General features: G+C 45.0%; 1 protein-coding gene across 50 annotated transcripts in view; it reads left to right on the forward strand.

Annotated features, from left to right (window-relative positions):
• Positions 1-8,739, forward strand: part of TNNT3 (troponin T3, fast skeletal type) — a 32,309-nt gene extending 23,570 nt beyond the window's left edge. For all 50 annotated transcript variants that reach the window (XM_009288685.2, XM_009288693.2, XM_009288687.2 and 47 more), the window contains 7 exons: positions 582-698; positions 1,036-1,113; positions 1,370-1,483; positions 1,688-1,797; positions 2,681-2,771; positions 3,463-3,503; positions 8,336-8,739. In XM_009288685.2, the coding sequence (XP_009286960.1) occupies positions 582-698; positions 1,036-1,113; positions 1,370-1,483; positions 1,688-1,797; positions 2,681-2,771; positions 3,463-3,503; positions 8,336-8,384 (600 nt within the window). In that variant the 3' untranslated portion in view covers positions 8,385-8,739. The remainder of the gene's footprint in view (positions 1-581; positions 699-1,035; positions 1,114-1,369; positions 1,484-1,687; positions 1,798-2,680; positions 2,772-3,462; positions 3,504-8,335) is intronic.
• The last annotated feature ends 1,340 nt before the right edge of the window (positions 8,740-10,079 follow it).

The raw sequence follows: 10,079 nt of genomic DNA on the forward strand, positions 1-10,079 counted from the left end.
GAAGGAAGGAGAAAGTAAGTGTTTTAGGAGCTCTCAGATCTCCTGTCCCATTGTTGTAAATGGTTTGAAAGTTGCAGGTTGAAATAAAGAACGCCTATACTCACCTGTTGCTGAGAAACACTACCTAAAATGACAACAGAATTTTAATAATAAACAGAGATCCAAATACCTTCCTAGAAAGTTGACAGAAAAATGAAGGAATTGTGGTGTTGAAAATCCCCACAGAAATACCTGCTTTGCTCAAAAATGCAGGAACATTTTCTAGGTAAGATTCATATCCCAAAGTGAAAAGGAGGCAGCTAAGTATATGCAAAGAGGAGGCAGCTAAGCAAAGCCAGGGATAAAATATGGTGTAGGGGAATGGGAGATGTGGATTCTGTTCCTTTCTGGGCTCCTGACTGTCACCTGGATAAGTCTCTGACTGTCTCTGACCTGCATCAACAGCTAATCCCATAGATTTCCATGGACATCTACAGACACTTTTTGCTTTTGTTTCTCTGTGTAGGCAGGGTGCTGGGAATGTCCAGGGCATGTTCCTAGAGCAATATGGGCTGGCTTAATGCATTTTCCTGCTCTTCTAGGACATCCAAAAGAAAAGGCAGAACAAAGACCTGATTGAACTGCAGGCCTTGATTGACAGCCACTTTGAAGCCAGGAGAAAGGAAGAGGAAGAGCTGGTTGCCCTCAAGGAGAGGATTGTGAGTCCTTGTACTGCCATTTCCCTGTACTAGATTGAGAGATCCTCTGTAGATGAGAAGTTGAATCCACTAGTCCACTGTCAAGAGTTTGGCAGAAAGCTGTATTGCCATGTACAAAAATGACTGCTCAAGTCAGCACCAAATGGCTTCTTCGCACATCTGTCCCCTCTCTCAGCCTCTTGTTTTACATCTGGGAATTGCACGAGGCCCTTCTGCATGTTCTGACAAGGGAGTAGGTGGCTCATTCTCTAAGAACCAAAGCTTTTGGTGGTGGGACGTAATACTGCAGATGATAGATAAAGCCACAATGATGACTCAATGCCACTGCTTCTTGCAGGAGAAGCGCAGAGCTGAAAGAGCAGAGCAACAGAGAATCCGGGCTGAGAAGGAGAAGGAGCGTCAGGCAAGGCTTGCGGTAAGTGTCTTTGCATCTGTCTCCTTGTCTCAGCATCAAATTGGAGGAGATCTCTAGAGAAAGAAAAAACCTACAGGTTCTGCCTGTCTCAGTCCGGAGAAGAAATGACCACCCTCTTAAAGCAAGGGCAGGAAACAGGAGTTGCCAATTCTCATCAACATGCTTATCTGATCACATTCCCTGCAGTGACACTGGCTGCTGAGGAAGCTGTGAGTCTCCCCTAGAGTAACTTGCTTTTGTGTGTCACACTCCACAGGAGGAAAAGGCACGGAGAGAGGAAGAAGATGCCAAGAGAAAAGCTGAGGATGATCTCAAGAAGAAGAAGGCTCTGTCCTCCATGGGTGCCACATACAGCAGTTATCTGGCTAAGGTAAAAAGCATGGATTGGTGGAAGAAATATGGAAGTGTTAAACCACAGAGTTGACTGGGAAGAGTCTTTATTACAAGTTAATAAAACAGCTTGCCTTTCCTTCTTCTGGACCCCTAGCAGCTTGTCTTACATGCTCTATCACTGAAATAATTTCATTCAGCGTGAACATCTGCAGTCTGACATTAATTGATGTTCTAAAAATAGGCTGATCAGAAGAGAGGGAAGAAGCAAACAGCTAGAGAGACAAAGAAGAAGGTCCTGGCAGAGAGGCGCAAGCCCTTGAACATTGACCACCTTAATGAAGACAAGCTGAGGTAACATGCTTATCCTAACTTACTGAATGTAATCCACTGAAATTTGGTCTTACTGTCCTGGAGTCTTCTCTAGTGAAAAAATGAGGTAGAGGAGAGGGCCTTCCTTGAAATTCATCACGGGGCAATGTTAAGTTGTGCCTTTCCTTGGTCTGGAGAATGGAGGGGAAATGGGGATGTGGGGAATTGTTGAAATGGTTTGGTAGCCATCTAGCCATGCTCCTGGCATAGCTCCGTTAGCCTCCCCTGCTAATTAGGATTAGTCATTTATGGGACTAGGTACAAACTTTAAACCTAGCTCTGAGATTAGTTGAACAAACCTATGGATTGGTACCTGTAGCATTCCCAGGGGTGAGTTGAGCTGCTAAGGTATGAATATGGGTCTCCATGGAGGCTGGAGGCTTGGGAGCTGAGTGCTCTGGTGCAGAACAGTCATCAGATGATAGTCTGGACTCCACACATTGGAGTTTACACGATTGAAAGATGAGGTTGGCTCACCTTAGCCCCAAAACAGATGAGATTGTGCAATGGCAGCTGCTCTGCTCATCTGGGTGGCCTTCAGAGTCCTCCTTCCTTCTTGTCAGATTCCCCTGGACTCTTTTCTTTCATTAAGAGTTAGGGGGAAAATTAAATCTGTAGGAAATATGTTAGTGGATGACACATGCAAGAGTGCAAGTCTAAAAGGTTCTCGGGTAAGAAGGTGAGAAAAATGTGACCTTGAAAATGGTGAGTAGCTTTCAGAGGATGGAAAGGGTTTGCAGGAAGATGTGTGAACTGCATTAAATAAAACGTAAAAAGCCTCATTACTAGTGATGTGAAAACGGCAGAAAATATATGATATGATGCGATGTGTTTCTCCCATCTTCCTTTCCCCATAAACACACAGGGACAAGGCTAAGGAACTGTGGGACTGGTTATATCAGCTGGAGACTGAAAAGTATGACTTTACAGAGCAGATCAAGAGGAAAAAATACGAGGTGAGTTGAGAAGCTATTTTGCTAATGGCACTGGGTCCAAAATGTAAAAATCTCTGTGACTCCTCTGGCAAAAGCCGTGTGGTGACATCATTTGGGTCTCCAATGCCCTTCTGCAATATTTAAGCAGCAAGACACTTGGAACTGCATTCCCCTAATGTACATACTTGGACTGGATTTCACATTTTAGGCTGAAATTGAATAGACCACTCTCAAGATTTTCAGTGCCCCATGGAAAGGCAATCCCAACAGAAAATGGACTCTCCACCCTCTGCCCAAACACATCTTGTTCATTCTTGTTTATCTATAGGTAACTGTGGCCTGAAAAATCAGTAACTCAATTCACACCATTCCATTGCAAAGTAATATTTTTAAACCCATCTTTGATTTCACACTTGAATGTTGTAAGTTTTATTCCCATCCCAGACAGATTCCCTGTGGACTGAGGTCTCTGGAGTCACTGAAAACTGTCTCCAGACAGGAGCATCTGACTGAAGAGTCATATGGTAATAGAAAGTGGACGTCTTTCTTTCACAGTCACAGGACAGGTCTGCACTCACCTACGTCAGGTTTCAGTGGCAGAGAAATCCAACTGGATCTCTCTCCGTCTTGCTCTCCTTTTAATTCCCAATCACACAGACACATGCTGATAGGGACTGAGCAACACCAACGTAACTATCTCCATCTCTCTTAGATTTTAACACTGCGTTGCAGGCTGCAGGAGCTTTCCAAGTTGTAAGTACAATGAACTTGCCTGTGTAACAGCAGCAGCAAAGGCTACCAAATGCATGAGCCTGCCGCATGGTCAGAGGCCAGATGCCAGACAGAAACTGGCACTTGGCTCCAAGTGCAGAGAGAAAAGGGAAAACTGGATCTTGTGTCTCTCCCTTCACTTCCTTTTTCTCTCCCCTTCCATTCTTTGAAAAGAGATGAAGTGGTAATTTAGGAAAAGAGTCGGGGTCCAACAGGGATGTGGCTAAAGAACAGAGCATGCAACCCACTCAGACCATCTCTAAAATAATTCCCTATCCAATCCTCTGGTATTATGTGTGTGGGTGAGTTACCCTGATGCACCTGGAATACATGCAGAAGCTTAGGGATGCATGTGTAATAACTTGGACTTCACAGAAAAGAACGGTATGGAGTTTGGAAAGATTCTCCATCTTGTGGCCACATGCTTATCTAGATCCAAAATATTGGAGAGGGCTAGCTTAAGGATAACAGGTCAACTGGGTGTGGAACAACAGGAATTAAGGCAGTGCCAGGGAAGACGTACATGCTATGGTAATGAAACCTCTGTATAAACAAAGAGATGGGTGGCTGCTGGTGAAAAGCAAGGAGAGAAAGTACAAAGAATGAGCAAAATAGAAGGAAAATGCACAGCTGAGATAGGAGAAGAAAAGTGGAAGAAAAAAGGGAAGATGATAGCAGGAAAAAAAGTGAGGAGAAAGGTAAGTGAAAACAGCAAAGGGAATGAAGGAGACACAAGCAAGGATGCAAGGGAGAGACAAAGGAAGGAACTGGGACACACAGGAGCGGAGCTGTTCTTTAGCTCTAGTGTCTGTTGCTCTTTGGTGCTTCATTGGAGAGTGAGTGTTATAGTCACTATCACAAGGTTATCGGTGAAGGTAAGTCTTGAGTCCTTGGGTCAAACTGAAGACAGCTGGTTCTCCTCCACACTTGAGAAAAATACTTGGTTGCAAAAAATAATTTAAACTGCTGCTGCAGATATTAAAACTTCCATGAGTAAGTACAAAAGCAGCTGATCTGCTGATCCTTCCTTCCTTGTGTTGTCCTGTTCCCGCTAATGTTTCAGTCTCTTATTTTGTTTGTTTGCCACGGAAAGACACGAGCCAGGAAATACCGGTTGTTGGGCCAACCTGAATGTATGACTTTTTTTCTTGTTTTGCATGCGGGGAATGTCAGGTGCCACTTTAAATATTCAAATGCTGGGTCATCAGTTCTTGGACCTGCAGAGCCAGTGGAGAACTTTGAATTACACCAAAAGCAGAAGTAAAGCATACGTCTTGGCAAGTGCGTTTTTCCACCCCAGGAAAATTAGGTAGAACCTTGACTCCGTTACAAATGAGAAGGTGAAGGGACAAAAGAGGGCTCTCTATCACACCCTAGTTCCTGTGGGCTTTTCCAGTACCTAAGCTGGAAGAGTCCTAGGATTTCAGTAGCGAGTCCAGGGCTATGGGCCAGGCCATAAGGTGCTCATCCTGTGCAAGGTAGGTGTTTGCTATCCCATGCATCAGGTTGAAATACGCAGTTTACCTATGGCTAAACAAAGAGATGCTCCGTCTTGTAGGACAGACTCTCTAGTGGCTTGCAGTCATCAACAGAGCTTGGGAAGGTGTTCAGAGCCCCAACTCCAACCTTCTCTTCTGTGGTTGCTCGAGCTATCCTTGAATATTTTCTTCTTCAGCCCCTTGAAAAGTTGTCTTCTTATTAGATGAGTAGCTGGGAAGGTGGGGACTGCTGCAAGCTCCTCACCTCCTGCTCTCCCAACCAACAAAGGTACTCCAGCAGAATGTGTGATTCATCTTCCATTCTTGAGGTCCCCATCCAAAGTCCACTGAAGCTCTTTGAGCTTATACACTTCTGAATGTGTAGGAGTAAGGGAAAAGTGAGAAGGTGAGGTTGACACATACAGGTGGATGGGGCCATGCAAGAGCTTTCCAGCTGGCCAGGGTGACGTTCATTCAGGTTTGCTTGCCTGCAGTTTGACATGTGAGTTCATAGATTAATTTGTATACATACGAACTCTTCTAATAAGGGTTATAAAATTCCAGCTCTTCTTTCCCTTGACATATGAAATTGCCTTGCAGATTTATTGCCAACGAGCAACATTTCTCTCCTTCAAGCAAGGGTGAGCTTTTATTTCAAAGGAAGTATTAATCCCTACCATAGGCACCTGCTTCCAGCACTTCAATGGGTAAAACTCCCCTCTCTGTGAGGGAACCAGGTTTCTTTATCTCTAAAACCCCTGGTCATGTATGTTGTTTGCAGATTGTCACCCTCAGGAACCGGATTGATCAGGCTCAGAAGCAGTAAGTACCTATATCCCCTTCCTAGCTCCTGGCTTGGGGATATCTTCTCAGTGTTCAAAATAGTCGCTTCAGACTTCAACACCGACATTTTCTTGTTGCAATGAAATGAGGCTAGAGATGGAAGGGCAACTCCCATCCTGCCTCACATTGAGAAAATGAAGGGGAAACTGAAGTGAACGTAACAGCTAACAAGAAAAAATCATGTTTCTTCACACCACGTCTGCGAAATTTCCACCTGCTTATTGCTGGGGTTTTCAAACACCTGACTGAGGTGCTTTGAATACTTGAGGGAATACAACCCTTGTTTACGAAGGGTAAACAAGTGGTTGCTAAGATTATAAGGAATGGTGTGTAACAAGACTAACATCATGGAATTACTGTTGTGAGTTCTTTTCCCTCATCATCTCTCTCCCACCTTCCTTCCCCACAAGACTTCTATTTCATCAGATTTTTTGAGTCTCATATCTTTAACTATTCTAGGTGTTTACAATGAACTTATGAGACACTAGGGCTAGAACAAAGCCTGGGGGCTAGGGCACGTAGAAAACTAACAGACACAGAGAAGGAACTGCAGGGAAGCAAGGGAGGAGAGCTCTGCAGCGGTGCGGTTTGATCTTCACTGTGCTTCTGTATCTTCTTAGCAAAGTCATGCCAGGAATGAAGTGGTGGTCTTTGGTGACATCTTTGGATGATAGCAGTGACCAGACACTGCCTTCCCACTTCCCCAAGCCACCCTGCCTTATCTGATAAATGTAACACTGGGGGCTCAGTTGTCTGTAGATGCCAATGTAAGGCTTGACCTTATGGTGGTATTTTCTGTACAGAGCTGTAGGCTGATAAACGTCAGCAGAATGTGCAGCTGCAGAAGGATGCCATGGTTTGTCTGGGTGTTGCTGCTCTTCTGAGGGGCACTACCATACCACCCACAACAGTCAGTACCATTACTGCATGCTTGTTCCCCCAAAAGACATGATATTCTCTCAGGACATAATTTGAAAAGGTTGCACTGAGAAGCCCACAGCTCGTGAGATTTCTGTGTACTTAAATTTCTATCCACACTAGACTGTATCATTCCAAAGCAATGTCTGCTAATGTGTTATACAAGGATCAAGTGATCCTTTTGCTTCAAACTTTATTAAGTCTCCTTAAGCACACTCTAAAGGTTAGGCATAACATCAAACATCACAGGCGCTTATGGAGATAAAAGGACTCTGCCTTCATTTGAGGAGTTATGCAGTTCCTATACTGGGTTTTGAACCTGCGGAAAGGCTGGCAAAAGGGACACTGAGATGAATTTAAGATAGCAGAAAATGCTCTGCTCTTTCTCATGTAAAAGGTAAATTTTCCTAATAGACCAAGTCTATTGGTCAAAAGGTAAAGTATCCACTATGTGTACGTCTGTGTCACTGTGCTACATCCTTCCATAAATATGGCTAGTGCTGTTGAACCAATCCATGGGGCAGCACCACAAAAATCTCCCCAGATGTGTCGTCCACATTTTTTTCTGCTCCCTGGAGGAACCAGTGGTTCTGAAGAAGGCGTCTCTGTTGATAGCAAGGCCCCACCACCTTGTGCTTGGCCCCCAACCCCATGCTCTGCCTTGTCAAAGAACTGCCCCCAGTTTGCATGTGCTTTGGTTCAAGAAGCAGCCTCATCATCGTGTGTGTGAGATGGAAAGGTTTGGTGGTGTGCTGAGCCCCAAAAGTCAAGGTGCTGCCTATGGGAGCCGGTGCAGAATCTAACACGACTAACTTCACACCTGGCCTCTCTCTGACTCCAGGCGTGCCTGCTTCTCAGTCAGAAGGTAAGTGGCTTGCATGCAGGATTGCCCTTCTGTGTGCAAGAAGATACTATTTGGAGAGAATTTGCCTCAGGTGCTTTGCGTGTGGAGTGTAGCTGGACTGCTCCAACACACACCACAAGCAAGACGGGGATACTGATATGAGGGGAGGCCTAAAAAGTTGCTTGGCCTGTTTTGGAGGCTCTTGCTCTCGTGATATAAGGCAGGAGCCACTGCCTTTGCTAGAGCAAAGCAATTCTTAGTTGTATTTAAATTATTGCTCAGCTTTTTGCCTCCACTACTAGATGACTAGAGCATCCGGGGAATTTGACCAGAACTCCCTGATAATGAGGAAATTTTCTCCAGAAACAGCTCTAAATCCTAAAATCCAGATCATAGCATATTTGAATTCAGGAAGCATCAAGTCTATGGTTGGATAGGCCTGTCATTTAGTTTTGAGACCACCTGGACTTTTGTCTTGATAATGCAGGAATCTGGAAGGATCCACCTCTTTCAGGCATGTGCATCCTGGCCTTTCACTAAGATCCTGAGCAGGAATCTCTTTTTACAATATCAACAATATTTTTCTCGGGATGTGTTCTATGGCAGATGTGCCCAACATGTTAGAAGTGAAAGCAGCTCGATCCTAATCCGAGAGTCAGAAATGTTCAGTGGTCACTGAGCCCCACCGCTTCCATCATGCTGACATGTTTTTCTTTCCTTTTGTATTGTAGCAGCAAGAAGGCAGGAGCCAAAGGCAAGGTTGGCGGGCGCTGGAAGTAAAGAACAAGGCAGGATGGCCCTTAGTGGCATGCCGAAACCCTGCTGGTCTCCTCTTTCTTCCTTCACCAATCACTTGTGTTCCCATGCCTCAACAATAACAAAAATCGCAACATCAGCCTGGGTTGGCTATTGCTGCTGCTTTTCTTCTTTTTCTTCCTGGAGGGGTCTGGTGGCTTCCTCAGTCAAAAGGAAGCAGGTTCCCTGTGAAACTGAGATGACTCCTTGCTGGCATCTTCAATTCCTGCTGAGCATGTCCTTTATCCTCCTGATACCAGCCCTATGCTGTCCTGTAGATTGCTGTGTACAAATATCTGGTTTTTGTAAATAAAGTGCGACCAGTACCTACTCCAATGACAGCTCTCTCGAATGGTGTTTCATACTTTATTTAATGGCAACCCATTTTGCAAGGATTTGGGAGTTGGTCCAAAGCCTTATTTAATATCATTTGATCCAGCTCTACAGCTGGGAATGAGGCTTAGTATCATCAACAAAGGCTCAGGATTGGAGGCCTGTTTTACAGCCACCATGCAGGCAGACAACAAAAGCCAACTCTGTTCTTGGGGAGCTCATAATCTGAATGCCAAATGTAGTTGAAATTGACTTAAAAGTCTGAGTGATGAAGGGAATCAAAGAATCAGGAATAAAGGAACAAATGCGTAGAAGTGGTAGTTTTCAGCACACAGCATTTCTTAAATGCAGACAAGTCACAGTACAATATAGAGAATGATTCATTCAAACATTACATTAAAATGTTTATTGAGGCAGTTAACCTACATGTAATATTAAAGCCCAATACTGAAGTGTGAATTACTTGGTTAATTCAGTGTCAATGTCAAAACACAAATGGCTGTTACTAAATTTGGGATGTGAGATATTCTGTAGGGCCTGTTGTCTTTGCCAACCCTTGAAATGCCCTGTTGGAGGGAAGCTCACCAGGGATGGTGGTTCTCCCCCATGTTTCCAAACTTCTGGCTGTTTCTGCTGCCTACATTCACACTCTGTCTCTCTGTTAGCGCATGCTGTGGCGTCATAGATTCCTAAGAGTGGTTTAGGTGGGAAGGGACCTTCAAAGATCATCTAGTCCAACGCCCCTGCCATGGGCAGGGACATTTTTCACTAGATCAGCTGCTCAAAGCCCCATCCAACCAGACCTTGAACACTTCCAGTGTGATGGGGCATCCACAGCTTCTCTGGGCAACCTGATCCAGTCCCACCACCCTCATTGTAAAAAGTTTCTTCCTTAAGTCCAATCTAAACCTACCCTCTTTCAGTTTAAAGTTGTTGCCCCTTGTCCTGTCACGACAGGCCTTGTAAAAAGACTCTGTCTTTCTTATCAGTCCCCTTTAAGTATTGAAAGGCCGCAGTAAGGTCTCTCCAGAGCCTTCTCTTCTCCAGGCTGAACAACCCTAACTCTCTCTGCCTTTCCTCACAGGGGAGGTGTCCCACCCCTCCCACCATTTTCATGGCCCTCTTCTGGACTTGTTCTAACAGGCCCACGTCTGTCTTGTGCTGGGGACCCCGAGCTGGACGCAGCGCCCCTGCTGGGGTCTCACCAGAACGAAGTAGAGGAGGACAATCACATCCCTCCTGTATCCATGAGAAAAAGACTGTGTGAAACTCAGCCAAGGCTGCAAATTCCCAGTGAGGTGCCATTTTATAGGCGCTTCCTCCCCCGCCCCTTGGCCTTGCAGCTCT

This window comes from Aptenodytes forsteri, unplaced genomic scaffold (assembly GCF_000699145.1).
Source record: "Aptenodytes forsteri isolate BGI_AS27 unplaced genomic scaffold, ASM69914v1 Scaffold8, whole genome shotgun sequence".
Taxonomy (NCBI): domain Eukaryota; kingdom Metazoa; phylum Chordata; class Aves; order Sphenisciformes; family Spheniscidae; genus Aptenodytes; species Aptenodytes forsteri.